At 39.6% G+C, this 26,281-nt stretch overlaps 1 protein-coding gene across 2 annotated transcripts in view; it reads right to left on the reverse strand.

Annotated features, from left to right (window-relative positions):
- The window catches only part of SCD1 (stomatal cytokinesis defective / SCD1 protein (SCD1)), a 329,677-nt gene that overhangs the window by 40,521 nt on the left and 262,875 nt on the right, over window positions 1-26,281 (reverse strand). For both annotated transcript variants that reach the window (XM_089807297.1, XM_089807298.1), the window contains exons 26-29: window positions 18,428-18,609; window positions 18,246-18,317; window positions 17,941-18,101; window positions 17,776-17,817 (exon numbers count right to left, since the gene is read on the reverse strand). In XM_089807297.1, coding sequence (XP_089663423.1) covers window positions 17,776-17,817; window positions 17,941-18,101; window positions 18,246-18,317; window positions 18,428-18,609 — 457 coding nt within the window. The remainder of the gene's footprint in view (window positions 1-17,775; window positions 17,818-17,940; window positions 18,102-18,245; window positions 18,318-18,427; window positions 18,610-26,281) is intronic.

Raw genomic sequence — 26,281 nt, forward strand, 5'->3', positions numbered from 1 at the left:
AATGATCAATCCATCTATCAATTATAACTGATGATTCCAAAGTCCATCTCAGACGTGTACATATACCTTTCCGAAGGGGTGACACAAGCGTCACATGCCCGTTCGGATACTACTCTACTCGTCGGCTACACTATACATTTTACCGCCAACATCATCCCCCCCAAAAGAAAGGTCGTCTTCGGACAACAATTACAAAATATCGGAGACAAATTAACAACAAAATACATTAATTGACTAACTACAACAAGATACATCTGTTTTTGTCCCATCACTTTCACATTCATCCCATGCCTACACCAAACTAGTCTCCAAACCACGTTGCATCTGTAGCCTTTGCTAACACAATACTATCTCCTTAGCTGACCTTGATAGCCACCCATGCTACTTTCTTTGTTTCCAACTCCTGGTTACACTGAACCAGGTGTTGCCATACTGCCTTCAATTGGATGATCAGCTCCTCCCGAGCTCTCTACGCATCCACCAAGACAGCCTCATGCCCAACACCTACTCCAAGTGCCTCCTCTGACACACAAACACTCATGCCTACAACAACTCTAGGTCTCATCAAGTGGTCACACTTCCCATGACTAATATCCGTAACGACTGGGGGTCTAGGGGGCAACGCCCCTAGCAAGGTCATGGGGGAGCGCCCCTCGCCGCCAGGACCAAATTAGCACTCCGAAACCCACACAAAATTGCATGGAACACACTATTTCTGTCATTTTCTTCCAATTCCACACTCTTTTTGGCAACTGGTTATGTCTACCCTTCCCTTTGGCATCATGCATTACTCATTCCGAACTGTTTCAATCTGTTGTCGTATTTATTTTTTTGCTCTTCCACTTCCTCTTTCCTACAGACTGCATAACTGTTACCCTTTTGTCGTTTTATGAATAAATGTCATACCGTTATGGCAATTACTATTCACAAATTTTGCTGGCTTCTGTATTGTACGGCTTCTACAAATCCTGTGAGCAATTTCTGTGGTACGGCTTTATTGGATTCAACCTCCCAGGTGATGATACGGCTTTAGCTATAACTTTCCCTGCTTAGTACGGCTTCCTATTTAGCTCTTATGTACGGCTTGCTCCTGCTTCTTGGCCACAATCCGTATGGCAAAATCTGCTTCTACTTGTTTGAGACCGTATAGTCATGTAAACTTCTTCTCAACTCTTCTTAAGGTCGTACGGCTTGTTTCCACTGCTCTCCAAGTCCGTACGGTCCTTTCTTCTACTTCATTATCAGTCCGTACGGGATATGGCTATACGGTCCTTTCTTCTACTTCATTATCATTTTTTCCCATCACATAAGTCTTGGGTCCGTACTGGCATCTAGGGCCGTATGGTCATGTTAAATTTTAAGCTTGCTTAATTATTATTTCTAACATAACTCCGTTTGAGGTCGTACAGTCGTTCAATGAGGCCGTATGGTCGTTCAATAAGGCCATACAGTCATCAAAACTCTAACTTTGTTCTTATTTCCTCACTTTGCTTGCTTAGCTTTTTATCATGTTTATTATTATTATTATTTTTAATAAATTAAACTATCCTAACTTCGTTTCAAAATATACACTTCCTACATATATACATTATTTACAAACATCTTTTCTTCCTTTAGCTGTTTGTCAACAGAGGATCCTTTCTTTCTCTATATATTTTCAACTTTGATCCATTTATGGCATCTGGTATTTCTTTTCCGTCCAGTGTCCACAATTTAATTGCTCCATTATACCCAACTTCCCGTATCTTGTACGGTCCAACCCATTTTACTTTAAATTTTCCAAGCCTTATTTCATTTCATCCATTATACTTTAGTACTAACTGACCAGGTTGAAATCTGTTTAATTTTAAACGTTTCTAACGCCATACCTTCCACCTATTTTGTGCAACTTCCACAACCCATGCTGCATAGTTCTTATTCCTTCAGTACGGCCGCTTCCGTACCGGTACTGCACCTTCAATTAATGGTATCCTGTGGACACATAGCTCTAGTGGTACTCCTTTTAAGTCCTTATACGTCCAAGCAAAAACATCCTTGTACTCCATAAATATTCTGAATGCTGCTGCCTTTAATACTGGGTTCCAATCGTCTCCTACAAAAATGTTCTTCGAATTTTCCTCATCACCCAAGTTCATTGGTTTCACTGTCGACTCTTCATACTTTATTAGTTTATCTTTACTGAACGTATGGGCAGGTGTTTCATCCACCTGCGCTTCTCCCTTCTTCAGTTCACTGTACTCCTTCGAAAACTCATAGCCTTCTTTTCCTTCCTCAATACTCAAAATATTGCAGCTCAGAAAGACCTCATCATCTTCCATTTGCCAATGTAGCAATCCGTTTACTAAATCTAGGTCATCATCAGTTGACCCTCCTTCTAATCTCAATACCCCTTCATCATCTGGTTTCATCCTTTTTTTCCCTTCGTCATTATTCTCGCCTTCGCCTTCTGAGTCAGACGACGCTGCTTCTTCTCCTACCATCTATGTATGCAAATCGATTATAAATGTCCTACCTCCTTTCTCCATTGACAGGGTATTCCTTTTCCAATCATGCTTTACCTTAGCTTGCACCAGCGACCCCCATCCCAAGATGGTGTCGTACCCTCTTTTCTTTAATGGAATGACTACAAAATCCAATAAAAATGGTTGTGTCCCAATTGTTACCGGCTACGCCATTAGAGTGCCCAAGGGTTTTATCCCATGTTGATCTACTGTAAGTAACTGAAAGGTGGGTGGCCACAGTGTTGGTTGTCCAAGTTTTTTCCAGATATCTTCTGGCATCACATTCACTCCCGATCCTCCATCTACTATTGTATCCGTTAGCACCGTACCCAGAATGCCCATCTCCACCACTGCTGGGTGTCTACTTGTCGTAAGTGCTAATAACATCGGGTCTGTTGCTGCTGCCGTGGTTGTTTCGTTACTATCATTTGCTTCCTCTGTCACTCTCGGAGACAGTGTCATATTTATGATAGCCGTACGCAACTGTGGCATGGTGAGAAGAAGATCATTTAATTTAATTGGCACTTCCATTTGCATTATCTGTTTCATCATGCTTTGTTCCGCCAAGTTTCTTTTCGGAGTTACAGTAGTGTCTTTTACTTGTGACTTCTGCGCTATCATCTGTTTCTCTATCTCTGCTCGAGCTTTATGTAACCTCTCCTTTTCTTCTTCTGCATTCGGATAATTTGCCTTCCTCGCCTACTCCCGTGTGATCGCCAACACGTTCTCATTACTTGTTTCAATACTTAATAAATTTATGCTTTGTTTTGGACATTTTGAATCTTCATGGTCCACTGGACCACACCATCTGCACAATAGTTGCGACGTCCCCTTCGTCGTACAGTCCCTCGCGAAGTGACCCCAAAGATTACATGCCCGACACTGTATCATCGGCCGTCAAGTCGCATCATATTGTATTCTACTCCAGCCTCCATTGTTATTGTTATTGTTTCCACCCCTTCCGCGTCTATTATTATTTCGATAGCCACCTGAAGTTGTATCATTGCTCGCATTATTGCTATTGTTCGGTGCTTCCTGCGTTAGTAACACCTGCTGGTGTCCTTTTGCTTTCAAGTTAAACGAGCACTCTTTCAGAGAATGCCCTGCCACCTGGCAGATGTCACAAAACTGCTTCTTCGAGCATGAACCCTTCGTATGGCCGTCCTCCTTGCACTCTGTGCACCACAATTCTCCTTTTACTGTATTCGGATTCTTTTTCAAAATTTTGAATTCTTTCATCATCCGCAACATGTCTTTCTGTAGCGCTTTCACCTTCTTGTTCGATTCCTCATCACTACTACTACTCTCCGAGGATGAATCATCCAAATTAGAGGACTTATGTTTCTTCTTCTTACTCGTCTTCTGTTCGCTTTCCAAATCCATGGCACAAGTATACGCATCGGTGTATGATGCCGGTGGTACAATCTTCAATCTTCATTTTCTTTTTAAGAGCCGGTCGTAGCCCCTCCACGAACCACCGCTTTCTCAACCCATCCACTGGTTGACTCTCCATCTTTCCAATCAATTCTTTCAGTCACCTGGCATAGGTTCGGACTGTCTCATTCTTTCCTTGATTGGTGCTGTAGATTTCTGCCACTATTTCATTATCATCTCGGAGTAATCTGAATTTTGCTATAAATTCTTTTTTAACATTCTCCCATGTATTAAGTTTCTGAGGACTAGTGTCAGAAAACCAATCTATCGCCTCATCTATCACACCCATTCATCCTCATCTATCACACCATTTTTTGTCCATATGGTTTCACACGTTTTACAATGTCTGATAGGGTCTGCTGAACCATCATCGTGAAACTTGGGTAACTTTTCTTTAGGGCCAGCCATCGTTACTTGTTTTTGATTTTGAGGTACTTGTCTACCCGCGCTGTTCTGGTCTTCCGTGCTGTTTTGGATAACAGTCTTGTTTCCAACAACTGCATTGTCTGGTGAAAAGTCTTCAAGTGATGTTCTATTCTTTGTCTATATCCGTTCGTCCGATGTATCAGGAATGAAGAGACCACTCCATGCTCGTGCTCCCTCGGCACTCCGAGCCATGCTAGTTGCTTCCCTTCCTTTGGGACACTCTCCCCTCGACGTATACAGGTTAAGGAATTCTTCCCTTGTTTCCTCCACCAAATTCAAGCGTTGTCGAGTTTCTTCCAGCAATTCCTCGGCACTCCTCAGCCTACTAGGTGAGTGCACTCCCTCCGTCTATGCCTCTTCACCCCTTCGGTGCCCCTGGGCAATCTGCTGAAGTCTCTGTCTGCGCTCTGCTTGCTGTGTTAAAATTAAAATTTCTTTTGTTGTACTTAGTTCATTCTTATCTTTCACCTTATTCTGATCTTTGTTTGGCAAATTTGGCATCAATCTTCATATCATTCCTTCATTCCAGGTTCGTCTGGCAACGGCCCCAAATGTTCTTGCAGATTACAATCCGATTACAATGACTACAATGATCAATCCATCTATCAATTATAATTGATGATTCCAAAGTCCATCTCGGACGTGTACATATATACCTTTCCGAAGGGGTGACTCAAGCGTCACGCACCCATTCGGATACTACTCTACCCATCGGCTACACTATACATTTTATCGACAACTTTGTAGTTGTCAAACCCTTGTATGCACTTCCAATCAATGACATGGCCTAATTAAGTAGAATGATGACCAAACACAAACCAACCTGCCTTAAATACAGATGCCTCCATTGGAAATAATGGTCGTCTAGCTAAAAATGGGTCTCCCAAAAATGCAAATTTGTCTAAGAAGAAATTGATTGCTCCTCTAGTCTCATTGTTCACAATATCTCAGAATTCAATCACCCAAGGACTTGTTAAGGTTTGCGTCCCAATAATCTAGACTTAAGTATTTCATCCCAAGCCACAAAATCGCTCTCCCAGAGCAATTAAATGTCAAAAGATGCTCCACAATTTATGCACTAATCTCCTTATATCTCCTCCCAAATGCAAATCGAACCCTAGAAGTGAAATATACTTTGCACTTTATAATAAAATAATATTTTCCCAAATAAAGGCGTCCAACTGTAGGAAAATAATTACTTTATTAAAATATCATAACTCAGGATGTCAAAAGGTCTCCGTATAGTTAAAATAGGTTATAATAATTGAGACCTTTCCAATGAGCTATAATACATATGCATACCTAACCAAATGAGGCAATTATCCCCTTATTACTTTGAAATGGCTATATAAATAGCCTTATTATAATTTATTTAATAGCTAACTTAGGAAATGTTTAAATATATTAAAAAATTTCCTATATAGCCTTTGATAGCCCAAAACAACTAACCAAGCATGAAACTGACCTTGGCACCCACCTGTGAGTAAAATGGGACAAGATTGGTCAACTAGTAGTATCATCCCTAAAATCTATGGGTGCTCGTAGAAAGTAGGGAACATGCCCTACCCTCTTGAAACTGAAACCAAGGAATGGTACCGTGGCCTCAAATCTGGAAACCATCAAAACATCGTAAAAGTTAGTGACTTCTCCTAAAATCAAGGAATTGCTCCCAACTAGCCTATAAACTGACTGAAACACCAAATCTGATCACTGAATATCCGATGTGTCTCTCTATCCACCACTGCTAACCTACAAGACCCCCATAATAGGCTAACTCATATGTCTCTACTAGATAGGCTAAAGAGGGGACATGATAGTCGTCCCCTCTCGGAGATGGTTGCCCTCAAGCAACTGCAAAGCTGGGTGTTGCAAAATGGAGTCTCCCTCCCAAGTGGCATCCTCTATAGGGAGACCCTTCCAGCGAACCAAATATTCTCGAATCACCCCGCTTCTCAACCGACATTCCCTCACCTCAAGAATCTCCTCAAGAACCAATGTCAGATTGCCTTCCTCATCCATGGGAGGTAGAGCGGGTGATGCTACAATATGTTGTCCCAATGCCTTTTTCAGGCATGATACGTGGAACACATTATGAATCCAACTGTCAGCTAGTAATTCAATCTCATAGGCGACCTCTCCAACTCGCTAGAGTACTCTATATAGCCCATGAAAACAAGGCTTGAGCTTCTCAGCTCCACCCTCTTTAAGGTTGCTATGTCAGTAAGGTTGTAAATACAAGAAAACCATCTCATCCACCTCAAATACCCTCTTAGTCCTATGCTAATCAGTGGAGATCTTTTGTTGATTTTGCACATGCTGTAAATTCTCCCTGAGAGACCTCATGATATCTTTATTTTCTTGTAACCAATCCTATGCCAAAGGAAACCTTCTATCACTCATAACCAAACCAACAAAAAATAATGCATTGTATCCATAAGAGCTCTGAAGGAAGTCATATTAATAGACATATCATGCATAGTGTTGTAGTAAGACTTGCCCAAACACAACCAGCGCACTCATGCCTTCTGCTGTCTTGACACACAGTTGCACAGATACCCCTCAATCCACTTATTGACTATCTCGGATTGACCATCCGTCTCAAGGTGGTAGCTAGTACTAAGTGTCAACTACGTGCTTGTGAGCCGGAAAAGTTCCCGCTAGAAAGAACTCATGAACCTGCTGTCCCTATCACTCACTACGGTCATAGGAACACCATGGAGTCTAAACACCTCCCTAAAAAATAGCTTAGCTACCTGAGATGCTGTGAAATCAACTACAATCGAAAAGAAGTGAACATATTTAGTCAAACTATCTACCACAATGTAGATACAATCATTCCCCTAAACTTGAGGAAGACCTGTAACGACATCCATAGAGATCCTTGTCCACTTCTATTCCGGTATAGGTAAGGGCTCCAACAAACCAGCAAGGAATGTATGCTCTGACTTGTTCTTTTGACAAGTCATACAATCATGGACATGACACAAGACATCATCTTTGAGACCTTTCCAAGAGAATCTCTCTTGAACCACCTTGTAAGTATTACCATACCCTGGGTGCCCTGTTGTAGGAGTATCATGGAAAATATGCAGAATTTGTTCCTTCAACTGTGAACCAAGAACAAGATAGACTCTACTTTTGTAGTAGACGACGTCATCAACCACCCTATACTTATTATTCAACACCAATCCATCCATGATCTCACAAGCATGCTGATTTTTGGAGTACTCAACTAAAAGTTGAGCCTTCCAATCTGCTGAAATCTCACTCAATGAACATAGGGCAGCAAATGATGGTTTTCTAGAAAGTGCGTCAGCATAATGTTCTTTTTCCCCTTAATAAATTCTATACTCAAAAACATAGGCTTGCACCTTTCTTACCCATTTTTGTTGACGATCATTGAGCTCTTTTTGCTCAAGGAAATATTTTAGACTATTGTGGTCTGTTCTCACTACAAATTTGTTGCTAACAAGATGCTATTTGAATTTGGCTAAGGCATGCATAATAGCCAACATTTCCTTATCATATGTAGAGTACAACCTCTCATTATCATGCAGCTTCCTACTCTCGTAGGCAATGAGATGTTTGTTCTGCATCAAAATTGCTCCAATGCCCTCACCCGAGGCATCACACTCAAGTACAAATGACTATGAAATCAGAAAGTGCCAAAATCAGACAAATGCTCATGACCCCCTTGAGCCTATCAAAAACTTTATGTGCCTGCTCTATCCATATGAAAGCCCCCTACTTCGTGAGATCTGTCAAAGGTGATGCTAACTGTGAAAAAAACCTCACGAACCTCCTGTAACAAGCACATAAACCTAGGAATCCACGTAACTCTGTGATATTCCAAGGAGAGGGCCAATCTCAGATTGCCCAAATCTTCTTCTCATGCACTTTCACCCTATCAGCATTGATCACATGTCCCAAATATAATACCTCTATAAGTCCAAATTCACATTTGGAAAAACATAGCAAATAGAGACTGACTCTCCATGATGCTAAGTACCTCCTCAAGGTGCTTGAGATGATCCTCCCATGTACGGTTGTAAATCAGTATATCATCAAAAAAAACTAGAACCAATTTCCTCAACTACTTGTTGAAGATATGGTTCATGCATGACTGAAAAGTGGCAGGTGCATTCGTGAGGCCGAAAGACATCACCAAGAACTCATAATGCCCATATTGACATTGGAACGTTGTCTTGTGCACATCCTCATCCCGCACCCAAATCTGCCGATAACCTGAACAGAGATCAATCTTACAAAAGTAGATAGCTCCATGAAGCTCATCCAACAACTCATCAATGCTTGGAATGGAATATTCGTTCTTGATTGTCTTTTTGTTCAATGCCCTGTGGTCAATACACATCCGCAAAGTCTCATCCTTCTTCTTGACCAACACCACAAAAGAGGCAAAAGGACTAGAACTAGGGCAAATAAATCCCATGTCCAATAACTCATGGATAGTCTTCTCAATCTCATCCTTGTATACTCTTGGATGATGATATGGAGTGGTGATCATTGGCTTAGCTCCATCGTCCAACTCTATCCCATGCTCAAATCCTCTATCCGGAGGGGTACACCAAAGGGCGTGTCACCAAAAATCTCAGCCACACCGGTCCATTAGTGACTGAAAATCAACATTAAATGCCCTGCCATCATGAGGTATATGTATCTTGGACTTCACATAACAATGTGTGCCCAAAATCACATTATTATGCCTGATGATAGACTCCATCCTGCGAGAAGACACCTCTCTAGGCCTACCATCTGAAGCTGCCTTCAAAATTGTCTTCTTCTCTCTGGACAGGAACTCTAACTAAATGCGGTGGTGATCAACACCACATCATAATCCTCCAATGGTAGCATATAAAAGAAATTTGTTAGTGTGTAATCCCCCATCTGAATGCTAACATGTGGAATCCGCTTAGTACAACCCAAAACTACACCATCTACAACCTTCACTCCAAAACCAACAAACACCTCATATTGTAACCCATGCCTGTCGACTAACTTCAATAGAGTTGTGTGTGGCACCTATATCTACCAAGCTCATGACTTGTTGGCCCTGAAGTGTACCTTTCAACCGAAAGACATGAAATCTAGGAGAACTGGAGAGGGTAGCCATAGTCACTTAGGCTATCGCCAAGGGCTCAGGAGTGTCTATGTCCAGCGACAGCTGCTCTGCTCAGCCTCCCCCAAACTATCCTCAATATCAGTGTTAGGTATCTCCTCATCCCCCAACTCGGATGTCACCTCAATCAAATGAACCTTTCCCTTACTCATAGAAAGATGCGCGAGCTCCCAATGCTCCTTGTAGGAGAAGCATAGCTTTCTCCTTCGCAAATCATTCCTCGTCTTCTAGTCCATCTTAGAAGGTCTAGTTGATGGTCCACCTCTATTCTGTGAGATATTAGCCTTCTGTGGAGGCTATGAGTCCCTGAATGGATTCTTATCTATTTGCTAAGTAGGATTGGTGTCCAATCTCAATGTCACATCAATGGTGTCCTTAAGAGGGGTTGGCTTGAAAGCATGTACCAATCCCTTAAGCCTATCCTGCAATACCTCAATAAAGAACATCATGCTATGCCTCTGAGGCATATTAGGTACCATAACTGCAATACGTTGGAACTCATTAAAGTACGCCTCCGCATGTCCAGTTTGTCTAAGATGCGCCAACTCCCTATAGTAGAGTTTTGTGTCCTTACGGTCAAACCAGGTAATGAGACGCTTAGTGAACTCTACACAAGAGTGAAACATGGCATGATTATGGGTGACCAATCCATGGTGCCACCAGTCATCGACAACCTCATCTAAATACAAGACCACAAACTAAATAGCATCACGCTTAGGCATGGGCCTTAAAGATAGATATATGTCCAGCTTGTGCACCCAAGCTCGTGCACTCGTACCACAAATACCATCATATGTAGCCAATGTGATCTTCCTAGTAGATCTACTGAGGTCATTATTCTATTGTGGCATATGGCCCCTGTCTCCTATGAACTTAGCAACATCTATTCGCTCTGCAAAATACTAGGAAAAAGGAAAAGCATCACTAACCTCCGGAAGTAGGGCTCTCCACTCATCGGTGGCTACCATAACTAAATCCTGGAATCCCACCTCAGGTGGCTCCACCTGTGTTGGCTGCTAACCTAGTACAAACTGCGCATGTAGGGTTCTATCCCTAACTGGTGTACAAGGGTGTGCCTACTTGGTGGAATGAAGGGAGCTCATAAGTGATGTGTGGGATCTATGATTATGCTGACTTCCTGTGACTGAAACTGATCTGCTCCGCCCTTGTCTCTCATGCCTACCTCCATACCCATTCAACTCCAGCCTTTCTAAGGTATCCTGTAACCTTTCCAAGGTTTGAACTATCCTAGGCTATGTAGTGATGAGAGTTCGCATCATCTCCCTCTCTTCCTCCTATTGGTTTTATCTAGCACCTCTTTGTTCATCTGCCATAATGCGTTCCTCTTCTGCACCAATTTCCAAATCGTATCAAGTTCTCCAACGAGCGTAATACCTATATAAGTTTGCTCTCCCCAGATGCATATAATACATATTAAATCCAACAACTAGTGACTAGCCAGCTACTAATATGAATTATCAAAACTTTTGATCTAGTACCCAGATGCCGAAATGAATTATCAAAACTTTCTAACTAGTACCCAGATGTTGAAATAAATTATCAAAATTTTTCATGAAATCTGTTGTGACAATTTCTCACAAACCCTACAAGTTGGTAGGATGTAAGCTATGATACCACTGAAAGATCCCCAGTAGCGAAGGTCTTGGAAATTGTTGTTTGTTTCACAAATTGAGTCTTTTGCTAGCGTTTAGCACGTCTGGAAGACTTTGATCAATTCTGATTTTTTTTGTTTTCATGCTGGTTTTTCAATTGTTTTTGGATTTTTGAAGATATATACAAAAATAAAAGATAACAAACAAACAAATTTGAACTACATATAATAAACAACATTCATTATAGAAAATACTTGACTAGCTGGAAATGCCTCAAACCACACTAGGCATAATAATCAGATTTCTGCATTCGAATAGAAAGATTGCCAATGTTGATTGCTGCTGTCCACAAATGGAGTTGATGCCAATTGAGGAAGGATTTAACAATTGCAAATGATGATACTTTGCAGTTGTCAAACCTTTGTATGCACTTTCCAATCAATGATGTGGCTTGATAAAGTAGAATAATGTCCAAACACAAACCGACCTGCCTCAGTTACAAATGCCTCAGCTGCAAATAATGGCCACCTAACTGAAAATGGGACTCCCACAAATGCAAAGCTTTCTAGGAAGAAATCGATTGCTCCTCTGATCTCATTGTTCCCAATATCTCACAATTCAATCACACAAGGACTTGTTGAGGTTTGTGTCCCAACAATCCAGACTTCAGGGTTTCGTCCCAAGCATGATAAAGTAGAATGATGTCCAAACACAAACCGACCTGCCTCAATTACAAACGCCTCAGCTGCAAATAATGGCCGCCTAGCTGAAAAGGGGACTCCCACAAATGCAAAGCTTTCTAGGAAGAAATCGATTGCCCCTCTTATCTCACTGTTCCCAATATCTCAAAATTCAATCACCCAAGGACTTGTTGAGGTTTGTGTCCCAACAATCCAGACTTGAGGGTTTCATCCCAAGCCACAAAATCGCTCTCCTAGAGCAATTGCAAATATCATAAGCTTCAAAATGTCAAAACATGCTCCACAATTAAGCTCTCATCTCCTTATATCTCCTCCCAAATGCAAATTGAACCCTAGAGGAGAAATATACTATGCACTTTATAATACAATAATATTTTCCCAAGTAAAGGCATCCAACTATAGGAAAAACATTACTTTATTTAAATATCATTACTGAAAGCACCAAAAGGTCTCCAGATAGTTAAAATAGGTTATAAAAATTCAAGACCTTTCCAACGAGCTATAACACATAGGCATACTTGACCAGATGAGGCAATCATACCCTTATTACTCTAAAATGGCTATATAAATAGCCTTATTATAATTTATTTAATAGCTAACTTAAGAAAATATATTAAAATATTTCCCATGTAGCCTCTGATAACCCAAAACAACTAACCAAGCATGAAATTGGCCCTACCACCTATCTATGACTGAAACTAGACTAGATGGGTCAACTGGCAGTCCCATCCCTAAAATCTAGGGGTGTTCCTAGAAAACAGGGAACACGCCCTACCCTCCTCAAAACTGAAACCAAGGAATGGTCCCGTGGAGCCTCAAATCTAGAAACCGTCACAACCTTGTAAATATTAGGGAATTCCCCTAGAGTCAAAGAATTGCTCCCAACTGGCCCACAAATTGCCTGAAACACCAAAACCAGTCACTAAATATCCGATGTGAGTCTCTATCCACCACTGGTAGCCTACAAGACCCCCATAATAGGCTAACTCACATGTCTCTTGTACACAAGCTAAAGAGGGGACATGACACAACGCCCCATCCCCACCACAATGGTTGGTGACAGGACTCAAAAGAAAGCATCCAAAAGAGTTAGTTGTACTGCCCTAACTGTGAAAGATCATATCAAACTCATTAACCCTCACCCTAAGAAAGTCAAGAAGGCTCAATGCATTTTGGCAACTAGAAGAAATAGTCAAGGAGAGACAACGATAGAAATTGTAGTGTCACCCCCAGATAGGGACGTAGTCTGAGGTCACTCGTGAAGATTACTAGATGCACGAGATTAATCTATGGAAGTGAGCTTAACAACCTCAATTATGCCATTGAAATAGTAAATGAGAGGATCATAATGGAATATAAAAATAAAAAAGAGTTAAATGCCACAATGAGCATGATGAAGGAGGTGATATGAGACTTAGTCACTCCCATCTCCAAAATGCCTGAAGCATCTACCCCTGTGGAGAGAGATGAATTCACTAATGACAATGAAGAAAGTGGTTACTACAGATGAATGGATCTACAAACAAGTGAGGGTGGTTTGCACCTTTCGTACTGAGTTCGTCCGAAAATATTTCAAAGCAATAAAAATTCACAATGATACCAAATGAGCAATTCATGTGTGGGAGGTCAAGATCATTAGACACACCAAATAGGGGAATATATTAAAGGAGATAGTTTGGGAAGTTAAAAGCTAAATGACATTGACATCCTCAAGGATGAGAGCTCGGAGTTCTCGAGTTTCAATCTCACGTATCGTAAGCTTGGTTTCAAGCTAGATCTCTTAGACACATCTGCAAGTCATTAATCCACTTCCCCTCATTAATACAGATGCATGTTGCAAAGTACACAAACTACGTAAAGGATGTCATAGGCCAAGATCCTAAAAATGTAGATGGGTCCCCACCCTTAGATTCTTTATTGATAGGTTTTAATGAGCAGATTGAAAAGAAGTTTGGCGCCTTTAGGGACTTTCAGAAGAAAGTGATGAATAAATAAACTGAGCTTATCATAGATACCCATGAGATCTAGAAGACCAAACCCTGGATGCTCGAACAAAAAAGAAAGGTTCGAGAGGTACTCAAGGAGGCCAAGATCAAAATTTAATGCTTGGGGAACCTTGACGAAAGCATCAATAATGACTGCATTGAAAGTTTCAAGAAGTATAAGGAAGGCCTAACTTTGGGGTAGTAGACTTTTGCATCCCTTTTATTCTTTATTCTTTATTTGTCGTTCACATAATTTTGGAACTCCAGACTCTAGAGGGTGTAAAATTTACTAGAATGAAGAACTTGTGACTTCTCTAGAGGGCATGGGTTCTCTTGCTTTGCTTGAGAAACAGTGCTTCAGACATCACTTTCAGGATACCTCGTCTAAGCTATCTCTCCTAGATGCTCTTGTTCAACCGACTATTCTTTATGGTTTTGTGGTTTGAGGTCCTTCTCTCCTTAGCTCTGATTGGGCCTCGATTGAGTGGGTCCAAACTTTGTTCTTGCGGCGCATTATCAGATGTCATAGATCTACTCCTCATGGTATCATTCTTGCTGAGTTCGGGGCTCATCCTTTAAGACTTGCGGCCATTTTTGACTTAGTTTGGTTTCTTCATCGCCTTCATCGGTTTGCTGATATGGTTTGAGACCGTGATCGTTACTCCTATTTAGCTTATTGCTCTTTGGTTTCCATGGCAGCTGCTGAGTCTGGTGCTCGTGTGCGATGTTGGTATGCACAAGTCTCATCTTTGCTGAGTTCGATTGGGATTGATATTGATCGTCTCCCCCCTTTTCAGTTTTCTTTGGATGCCCCTACTCATCTTCTCCTTTCTCGGCAGGAGTTGAATGAGCATGTTCGTCTTGATATTTATAGACATTACATTACTGCTACCTGGGTTAACCCTCCTGGTGGATTATGCACATGGATGTCGTTTTATGCGACACACTTTTTGGAGATCTCAGATGGAATTATTGCCCGACCTAGCTATCTTTCACGACGTTGGTCTCATGCCCTGCGGATCTCTTTAGGTTCTTTCAGAGTTGGTTCCCATCGTCTTCGGGCTCAATTGGATCATCATATTAACAGGGAGGAGCGGACTTGTTTGTTCTGTTCTTTAGGGGAGGTGGAGGATGAGGCTCACTTTCTTTTTCGATGCCCTATTTATTATGAGATCAGAGGGAGGTTCTTTTGTTTGTTCAGAGAGTGCTTCTCTCTCTATGATTTCTTCAGCTATTATGATCAGAGATGCCTTGCACTGTATCTGCGTGAGGCCACTATGCTCAGGGATAACATGATTCAGACTCTACTTCCACACCGGCACTCATCTACTCAACTCATTACTACCTTTTTTACACCTTTATCCCCCTTGGTGGTGTGAAAAGGCCCTCTAGCTCTATTCGGCCTAGTGATCTTTCTAGATGCGTCAGATCCCGTTCTGCTTATAGGCACCAACGACACTCTTCTAGGACAAGTCGGAGACAGTGTAGTACCTCTACGCATCGACATGTGTATCATTCTGTGACTGATTTCTTCTCACCCAAGAAAGACTCCTAGTGCTTTCTGTGGCTTGTTTTTGTTTGTTGTTGTTGCTTTTCTTCGGACACCTTTGTGTGCTCCTGCTGGCTTCAGCCCTGCTTTGCTGTAATCTTTTTGGTCTTTTGTTGGACATTAATATTATTATCTTATCTTATCTTATCTTATCTACTATTTTGAGAATTCATCTCGATTATTGGTAAAAGTTCTATCATCTATGTGCTATTATGTCCTTTTCTAAAGGTTGTCAGCAACTCGTGTTGAATGGAAGATGTGTGGTAAGTGGAAATGAGTCTCTCTTCTTTTCCATATATTGATAGCTGATCATATATGTTTTAGCACTTTACCATTCTCTTTAGTGAGGTTTGATGGTATAGCCATAAAGTGATTATAGGTAGATCCATGTCTCTCTAACCTTGTCTTGTCCTTTTCGGTTCACCTTAAGTTTGTCCTAATGTTTGCTCATAGGATACCTCATGTATGTCAGAACCCATCAAAAACCAACAAGCCCCTTGAACAAGCAGTCATGTGCCCAACTTAGCTTATCCAACACCGTCGTGACCCAATAACCAGGTCACTAGGAGGAAGGGGAACTCTTTCCCCCATCCCTCTTTCAGGCATAGTTGGTTGGTGTTCATATGCACCCGGTCCAATCTCATACACTATTGACAGCCCTATACAAGAGTTGCCTCAACAATAAGATATGCACTTACACATGATTTGGAACTAAGATACTAATATCATACTTGTAAGATCATTTGAGGCATAAGAGCATTGCATATGTCAAGTGAGTGCAAAACGCTGACAGATTGAGCTCTAGGACTTAATTGTTTATGGATTACAACTTCTTAATAACTGTTTGCCATTGCAAGATTATTTTATGACTTCTTCTTGGATAAACCTCGATCTTGAGATGTTTAGGTAGAATGATAATGCCATTTACTGATTTTCTTCGAGTTGGTAAAGTTGGGCTGATCAGATAGTTCTAGCACAATAAGCTGATTATAAGCCAAGTCCAACTTTGGCACTTACCATGGAAGGACTTTTTTGGTAAATTTATGAATCAACATTTATGTTGTTGCATATGTCAAGCAAGTATACATACGATGAATATTAGGAATAAGCTATTTCTTATTTAGATGCAAGAATACTATTACAGATAAGAGAAGAGTTTTTGAAATTGAGAAATCTCTAATTGGAATTTTCAGTTTACAGAAAATATTATGACCGTTGATTTGTATTCACCCATTTGGTCATGATAATATAATTAATTGCTTCCAACTTCTTTACTAAGACAACTGCACAATGTAACCTTAATAGTTGGCCTTGCTACAAAACAACACTAAGAGTTTGAAAAATTATATACAAATAAAACATAAAAAGGTTGTTTTTCATATTGTTGACAAGAAGATTCTCAAAAATAACATTACAATTGGATTATTATTTCAGTATGCATCTTGTTTGTGAACATGGGATTACCAATTTTGTAGCCTATAATTTGTGAAATTGTGTAAATATGGGTATTGGAAATGTGCACAGAACATAATTATCCAACTTCACTATGGAGTATTTTGATTAGAAACATAGTTTAGCTAAATCTATGGTTGTTTGGATATCCAAAAGGTATTTTGGATGTTTCTCATATTCATTAATATTTGTGACATGGATCAAATAAAAAACACAGAATATAAGCCAGCAAGGGTCTTGATTGTCACCAAGAAATCCACAATAAATAACTGGAAAGATTGGCACTCTACATGATCATCAATCCCTATGCAACAATAACTCAAAACCAAGTTCATCAAGTTCAATACTTTCACATCATATCATATGGAATAATTGGACTTCCTTTGTCTCATGGTAATAGTTTTATAATAAGATTTTCTATAGTGTAACACGAGTACTGGGATACGTTGGGATGAAGGATGCTGGGACGAGTTTCTGGAACAGGGGGAAAATGAGCCTCATTTTTGGAACGGCAGGGGGATGGCTAGGGGACGGCGGCAAGCGGTGGACAGGGCAGGGAGGGGTGTTGTATAGTATACACATAGAACTCGAAATGCTAGTTATGAAATAATGTTTCAGTAGAACATACCAAATTAAAATACTCGAATATAGAAAAATTGCAACATGAACTAGAATCATTGAACATTCAACAAAGTAACATATTACATACCCAATAGTAACATTCAAAAATCAAAATTCAAATAGAAATTCAAGTACCCATCCCAGCGGCGGCATGTTTGTAGAATAGCAGAGGTGGGGGTACTTGGGTACTCAAGTACCCAGGGTACTTTGATGTTTGGGAGGGAGGTATGAGTTGCCGTGTTACACTGATTTTCTAGCATACTGAACAATGCGAAGTATTTGAATTGCAATTTTTATACTCATACATAACACACAAATGGATAGGTCAACAAGAGGAAAATAAATGCTTGGCTCACCCTCTTGAGTTTCCCAAATTCGCACAATACCATCTGCTGAACCTGCAAAAGAGATGAAAGTATTTAACTGCAGATAAGTACTTTTAAATTGTCTGTAAAATAGAATAACTAATGCTGCTAAAATCTTAATTGAGCTTTCTTTAAGACAAGGTTTGTGAGGCACACCAGTTATTATCCCTTTGTCAAAATTTGAGTATTCAACACAAGTGATTGGACCAGCATGGCATGCTAGTACAGTATCACAAGTTCCACGAGAAACAGACCACAATCTGGCAGTCCAGTCATCACTTCCAGTAATTATAGTGTCTCCAACCATTCTCATTGATCTGTAACAGTCAAATTTAAAACAAACACAAAGACTCATTCAAAACAACCATTAATCATATTTAAAATAATCACAGCACTGTAGTGAGGGAGATTTCATTCAAAAATTACTAGGAAGTTTTTTGATGGATTATTTCTAATCTCACCGAATCCATTTTGTATGCCCTAACAGCTTGTGCATTTGTCTTCCAGCTCGTATATCCCATATATTGCCAACCCTAAAAGTAAAAAAGCCAAAAACCACATAAAGTTCACTCAGTCGATGCTGCACAATCTTCCAATCCATGACACCATAGAGTGGAGTCCCTAGAAGCTTAGATATACTCACCCATCTCTTCCAGCTGCAGCTAAAAGACCTGTGGAGTCATCATATTCCATGCATAAAATTGCACTTAAACAACGACCAACAGTTGCTACACAAGTATCAGTTCTAACATCCCACATCTTAACAGATCCATCATGAGAAGCAGTAAGCACACGCTCTCCAGAAAGCATCTTCACACAGCTAACCTGTCAAAATATAACAAAAAATCATCTCAATGAATCAATATGTTGCCACACTACTAATTTTTAAATACATTCATTATTAACTGTTTACCAATTATCAAAAACAGCACAAGGAAATGACTGGATGCTCACAGCATTAAACAGTATTATAAGCAAAAAATGCATTCACAATATTTTTGTTTTTCTATATGATCTGAGTTGCAGGTTCAGATTCCAGTATGGATTCAGGTCCAAGATTTGGGTTTGAAATTCATCCAAATTTTTTCGGGATTGGTTTCCGATTCATTTTGGGTTTTGCATGTACACTTTTAAAAATATATATAAATACACACATATATAACACGCATGCACGCACACGCGCACATGCACACACAAATGTACATGTATGTATATGTATATATGTAGCAGAAAATAGGTTCATACACAAATAAAGCAAGAAGTTTTTCTTTTCATTCACAAATGCACAAATGACATATAAAAGAGACCTTTTGGTCTTTTATTAGTGGCCACTTTTAGGGTTGGAGGGTCAAATAGAGCTAAGTTGGCAAAAAATCTTCATGAAAAAGTCGATAAAAATGATATATTTCAGCCAAACTCGCCCCAAATTCATTTTGGGTTCCTCTATCAGAACGAAAATCTTCCAAATTCATCTTAAATTCTTACAGGGTCCTTTTGAGAGAATTTTGAGCAAATTTACCTGACTCTAGCAGAATTCTGAGCGAATTCAAACTGAATCTGACTTTGCAGCGAACCAAATTTTGAATTACACCTTCTTGGAGCAAATCTGGCAACTTAGTATATATTCATTCCATCTCATTTTCAATTTCATATTTGTTTCATGATTACAACAAAATGTCCATCTTGTTTTCCCTCTTATTTTGTTTTACTGCGAATTATCCTTTTTGAAATAGGATTTGATAGTAAATTATAATAGAATTTAAAAAGAACATAGCTAAATTTAGTTAAGTTAATGGAAGGTCAACAGGCATGAATTGAAAAATTATGACACCCTTAAACATGAGGTACAAAAAGGAACAAGAGAACTTCATTTGATAGGGGGAGAGAAGAAGGAAGAGGAAAACGGTGTGAAGCAAGGAAGAAATAATGGAGAGAAAAAAGAAATGAGAAGAAAATAAGAAAGTGACTCCTTCAGTGGACAATTGTGAAGGGTCGACTCATCCAAAAGGTGGCAATTGTGGAAGGTGGTGAGCTGTGCAAAGGCAGCCATGATCAAGAGATTTGACTCTCTCCCACAGTGGAAGATATAAAGAAAAGAATGTTTCATTTAAGGAGGAGATCCAAGGCAGAGCAATTTGGGGAATAATTTATTACTCTCATAGGCAACAATGAAAAGTCGTGCTCGATGGAGATTGGTGACCCTTTCACCAATAAAGGAGATTTTATTCCAAGCGAAAAAGGAGTAACAATAAAAAATATTATTCAGATTTTGAGAGCAGACTGAACAGATCAATTCCATTTGATAAAGGAAATTGGTCTAAGAGATGAACCTGATATGAGAATCAGACTTCAGTTATTTATTCAACTTGTATCATCTTACTTGTATAAGCATTACATCTCTAACTACAGTTTTTCTCCTGCTCCATTGTGGATTGTGAGTTCAAGGCAAAGTATGAGGTGATCCTGAAAGGGGACACTACAGTGGTGTCAGAACAACTTTACTTCCAGCCAGAGAGACAGAGGCATTACAACTAGTGTTTGGAGGGTATAAAATTTAAATAACAAGTTATGGGAGATCATTTTATCATGACTTTGATTGATTCTCACCCCAATTAAAAATGAAAAGATCTTGTGAGCATATTTTTTAAGGTTCAATAATTAAATTATTTCAAATTATTTCAGAATTTCTAGGCAGATTTAGCAGACCTCATGCGTATTACACATTGAAGTTCATAAGTAGACTCTGAAACAATTTATTGCAGACATTTTACAGACATATTGGCAGACGTTTTCCAGACTTATGAACAGATTTAAATAGATTTGTGAGCAGATTGTACAAGACCCTCCTGACCAGAAATTTTTTAAGAACATGGGTGGATTTTGAAGGTGTTTTGTTGCACATCATAAGAACGAATATGTGCAGACAGACCTCCTTGAGCAGACTAAAAGAAGATTTAAGGAGTGACTTTTGTTTACAGCAAAATGATAACAAGTTTCAGAAGTAATAAAAACAGGAGATCAATCATTTATCCTTTTATCTTTTTAGAGGAGACATATCAATCATTACAGTGACTACAGACAATTTGGGACAATCCTAAATTCTTGGAACAATCCAAGACTTTGGTCTAAATGGAAATCTTCATGAACATAGTTGCAGACTTATATCAAGGGTAGAGTTGAATGATAAGATGACAGTCCATAAAATGTGACAGAGAAAAGCTAACCTTATGTTATATGGATGAAGGTATAACAGTCAAAAAAGAGATATTCACAACTTTCTAAACCAAATAGAGGACACAAGAGGCGCAACGGTTTTGAGAATCAACTCTACAAGGAAGGGTAGAGAGAAGTAATAGTCCTATGATAGATAAAAAGCGAGATAGATTGCCCCAAAGGATGGATCTAGTCCTGTTATGATGATCCTGACTCTTGGGGACTAAGTGATGAATTAGTATCCTAGGAGATGGACTTGGTCTTAGCTGGATGTTTGTAGGCTAAATGATGAATTGATTACCTCAAGGGATGGATCTAGTCCTGGTTGGAAGTTCCTGCCCCTTGTGGGCTAAGTGATGAATTGGTTATCCAAAAAATGGGTCCGGTCTTAGTTGTAAACTCCTGCCTCTTGTGGGATTAATGATAAATCAATTACCCCAAGGGATGGACCTAGTCCTAGTTGGAGGTTCTTGCCTCTTGAGGATTTCTTACTCAAAGAGATGGATCTGGTCCTTGTTGGACAAATTGGTTACACAAAGAGATGGATCCAATCCTGGTTTGATAACCCGCCTATTGTGGATTCGTTACTTCAACAGATGGATCTTGTAATGTCCCCATATTTAGAAGGGTCTTGCAATTGGCATGGTATGTTCACCATTGCGACCCTTGTGAGCTGATAGTGGGATTTGAGGGTCTCAATTGTGGGGTTATAGGCTTTTCAGCAGCCTATGGTGTGTTTTGGCTCCATTTGAAGGACTTGCTATTTATAGTAAGTCAAGTTGTTGGTTCCAATGAGGCTCAGTTGAGTTAGAAGAGTTGAGTGATGCTCTCAATTTTTATTTTGGGTTTCTGGTTTGGGCTCCAAGAATCTTGAGAAACTTGGAGGGAGCGTCTACTTATAGTAAGTCACCCCCTCAGGTTCATTCATTATCTTTCATTATCAGGATCACTTTGGTGTTGTTAGATTTCAATTTTGATGCTTCTTTAGTTGTTTTCGGAAAACAAGTGAATTATTATTATTCATCATCTAAATATGATGAGGTTGCTATATTTGTTAGTCTTGTTTGTTGGTCACCTTAGTATCATAGCTTGTTGGAACTAGAATGAAGAGTTTTAAATCATGGGAATAAGAAATAGTGGCCTTGTATGTCGAAATATTATGTTATAGAGGAAAATGTCATTTTTGCAGCCAAAAACAATTAATAAATTATATTATAATGGTGCTTTATTATATTTTAATGTTTTGTGAAGCAAGATTTTTAAGTGAATTTCATTTGAGAAACTTGTGCCATTTTGAAAATTATAAATATGAGGACATTTGATGGGAAAATCATCCGATTAAATATTATTTTTCTTTGTTGTCTTTGTGACACTTCTGAATTTTTGAATTTTGTGCCCTTGCTAAAATATAAAGGTTTCGGATCAACAGCTGAAGTATTGTAGATTCAATTCTGAAAATTAATATGAGATTGCTTGGCAAAATTGTGCTAGGGTATACAATTTGTCATTTCTCCTACTGTATTAACTATTGCTAATGAGAAGTTTAATTTTTTCTTGCTGTTGGAGCTTGTTCTAGAATTTGTTAAGGGATTCATTGGAATTGTTATATCAAATTGTGTGCTAGTTAATTTGGAGTTGGATGAGTGCGCATTCATATCTGCCGTTCGGCATTATTTTCTATCTGCACTTTGGGAGCAACGTTCTCCATATCTGCACCTGCATTTATTTGTTGAAGAATTCTTTCGATACTAACAATCTTCATTTCAGAGGGTTTTAAGGCAAGTTTTACGTGTCAGTTCATAGATTGTAACTTCTAATTTTTTTCGGTATTGTTGAATTGGATAGTAGGGAATATTTGTGAAAATACTAAGTATCTAAGTTGATATTAAAATCTGGAATTTTCAGCTATATATCCCCTACGTAATATCCAAATATTTGAGTTGAAATTATTATTGCAATATCTTTTATTTTGCTGCTATATTGTTGTAACAAAAATTGCAAAACCTCAAAAAACAAAAAATTAATTCTTCAACATAGATTATTTGAGAGCCAACAGGGCTTTTTACAGTGGTATTAGAGCAGTTTCTTGTCATCCTGTGGGGTAGGAAAATATTTATTAATTCAGATTTGTTGTTGTATTTGGAGTGATAAGTGCTCTACCATTTTCTAGACGTAGACAAACATAGGAGCACTAGTAGTTCTAAAAACCAATGGAGTAATGAGGAAGTTAGCAGGAAAATGAAGGTTTTGTAGGAGAGTATGGAGAAACTTAAGCTTCATCAGCACAAGATGGTAGAGAGCTTGTCGAACCCAAAGATGGTTGATAGGGCAGCGAGGTTTATGATTTCCACTTTTAGGAGACTGACACCGAGGATGCAAGGAATAAGTCTTGAGTTCTCTTCAGTTCGCATGCAAGAGGCAGATGCACTTGTGCTCAGTACAACACCACTAGTCCTATCTATAGTTCTAATGATGGACTTCCCACATAGAAACATATGGATGTGTCAATGCTATTGGTGGATAGCAGCACTAAGCTTCAATTGATTGATGATTTCGGAGTTGTTGCAGATAGTGCAATTGCTATTAAGGCAGTACTTACTGCTGATTGTTTTGGCTTACTCAAGGAGGGGACTATTATTGGAGATTTATATGTCAGCTGTTGTAGTGTTGTTGTGATGTTGGGGATTTGTGTGTTCTAGCGGAGTCAATAGATGTTTGTTTATGCTCAAGCGTTATTAATTCATAGCCTAGCATAGGGTCATGTGTGCAAAATTAGGGGACAGCAGTTGAGGCTTTATCAAGTGATGGGGATACAGATAGTATGGACACCTCTGATGATCTGCTTAAGGATGCTATGAGCTACACCAAGTATGATATTCCTTGCCAGTTATTGGGTGATGACTTCGAGGAGGTTTTGGTTGGGTTCCAGGATCAAGATTTACAGGGACCTTTTGTTGAGGGGGAAGTAGAGTCAAGAGAGAAGTGCAATACATCATGGGCTTCTGCTTCTTCAAAGGAGGTGTCGGTTAATGTACCGAGTAGTTGTACCTCGATTGCACATATGTGATGACAGATCTTGTGGTGAGCAGTTCTAATTCATTTTCCTATCACAGAGTAGATAGTGAGGTAATGAGCTTGCTATGAGGCAAGGGTTACATAGGCAACATGTCACTAGTCAATTAGAGGCGAGTGATAGTGACGTCTCTTCATCTTTTGAGCATTAAGATGTGATTCACCAGATGTTAGCTGCATATGGTTGGGGTGCTCCTATGTCACTTGAGCACAATGATAGTAGTGTTTCCCTAGAAAAGATTCATGTGCTTCGAGAGGCTGTCAGGATATTGAAGCATAATTACTCATAGTTAGTTACTAGCAAGGATAATCTTCTGGAGTGTGGTAGCACCTGTTATGAGATATTGTTAGGGAAAGACGAGGAAGTGGTTGAGCTCATCTAGGAGCTTGAGGTGACTGTGGACTCTCTTCAGTGGACTTAGTTGGCTCTCCAAGAGTCACAGTCATGATTGGATGAGGTGATCATGGAGTTGGAGCATGTTCAGTCCACACTAGCCCCAGATCCAAATCAGCTACACATTGTGGTGGTTGGTGGTGAGTTTGCTTCTATGGTTGGGGATGAGGGACATGATGATGTGGTAGAAACATCCGTCCAGGATATGGGTGCAGTAAGTATGGAAGAGGTAAGAGTATCAGTGGAGTTGAGCACTAATGTTGATTGGCTTCCTTCTATTGGAAATGAATCTATTTCTTCATCTCATACACCTGATAGCATTGGACGGTTGACAGTGCTACATTTTGAGAAGGATCAGCTATGGGTCGCAAGGGAGCAAGTTGATGCTTCCACATATAATTTCTACTACACAGAGTCCTTCATGGAGTATCTATTAGAGAGTTCAGATGTGCAGGACAATTCATACAGAGTGTTTGAGGGTACTCTCATCTGAGGCCCTTGTGTTATTCAGAGGTTGGTGGGAAAGATTGTAGAGACTTTATCATCTATGCTTCCCCATAGGGATTTCATGGTTGGATTTGTTGAGAGGATTGACCAAGATCCCGCCCAACCAATAGTTTGAAGTCAAAGATTGGAGTAGTCTCTTGATTCCCAGTTTGATACTCATGAGCCCTTGACAAAGATTGGGAGCTTTATCGGCATTACACTGCGAGGAGTGGTCATCACTTTTCTTTTGACCCATAGGTAGAGGATTTGGTTTCACGTTGGTGTGGGTTGGCTCCAATTTCATACCATCCATTATGGGATGGGTTAGCACCATCTTTTGGAGATGGGATTCACAGCTGCAAGTTAGACCACCTACTATTCTATGGCAATTCTGGATAGTTTCATGAAGCTGGTTATCAATTAGACAATTCCGATTCACCTAGGCCGGCCAATGCAAAATAAAGGTAGGTACAAAGAAGGAGAAGATCTTTACGACCTGGGAAGGTTCAAAGGTCAATTTGTAATGCTGTAATGGATAGTTTTTAGTTCTCTCTGTAATGAATGAATGTAGTGAAGGTTGAAAGAAAGAGCAGATCTCCACGACCTAAAAGAAACGAAATGTTCTTTCTTTGGCATGATTGTCATAGTAGAAAGAAGGAGAAGGTCTTCATTACTTAAAAGAAAGGGAAGGTTTTTTCTTGGGACAGCAGTTACGGATTGGCTACAATCAAAGGATGAATTTAGATCATCAATGACGTTTAGACTCTAAAGGACAGTAGGGTTACAACAATGAATTACAAAGGAAAATTGGTAAGATGTCTATTCCTTATTTTGATGGGTTAGGAAAAAAAACTGCTAGAGCTTGGGTGCAAAAACTTGACACACAATTCCAATTAAACCCTATGATGGAAGATGAAGCAATCAAATATGCAGTCTTACATTTAAAAGGGGTGGCACATGAGTGGTCGAACCATGGGCAAATAACATTGGGTCACAATCAGATTTACACATATGCTACTTTCATTGAGAAACTCATAGAAAGGTTTGACTATAAGGATCCTGAACTTCATCTTAAAGATTTAACTCAGCTTAAACCAACAGGAACAATGGAAGAATATATTTCTGAATATGAGAAGATAGCAGTCCTCATAATTGAGATTATTGAGAGACAAAGAATTCTTATACTCATAGGTGGGTTATCTGATGTACTCAAAGGATGGGTCAAATCTCTAAATCCTCCTCTTTTGCAGACAGCCATTATAAAGACAAGAGAATTCATGCCTTCTCCTAGGGGTTAAACTTTTAATAGAGGAGCGAGATGAACTTAGGAGA

This window comes from Cupressus sempervirens, chromosome 10 (genome assembly GCF_028749045.1).
Source record: "Cupressus sempervirens isolate cs-2001-9-10 chromosome 10, ASM2874904v1, whole genome shotgun sequence".
Taxonomy (NCBI): domain Eukaryota; kingdom Viridiplantae; phylum Streptophyta; class Pinopsida; order Cupressales; family Cupressaceae; genus Cupressus; species Cupressus sempervirens.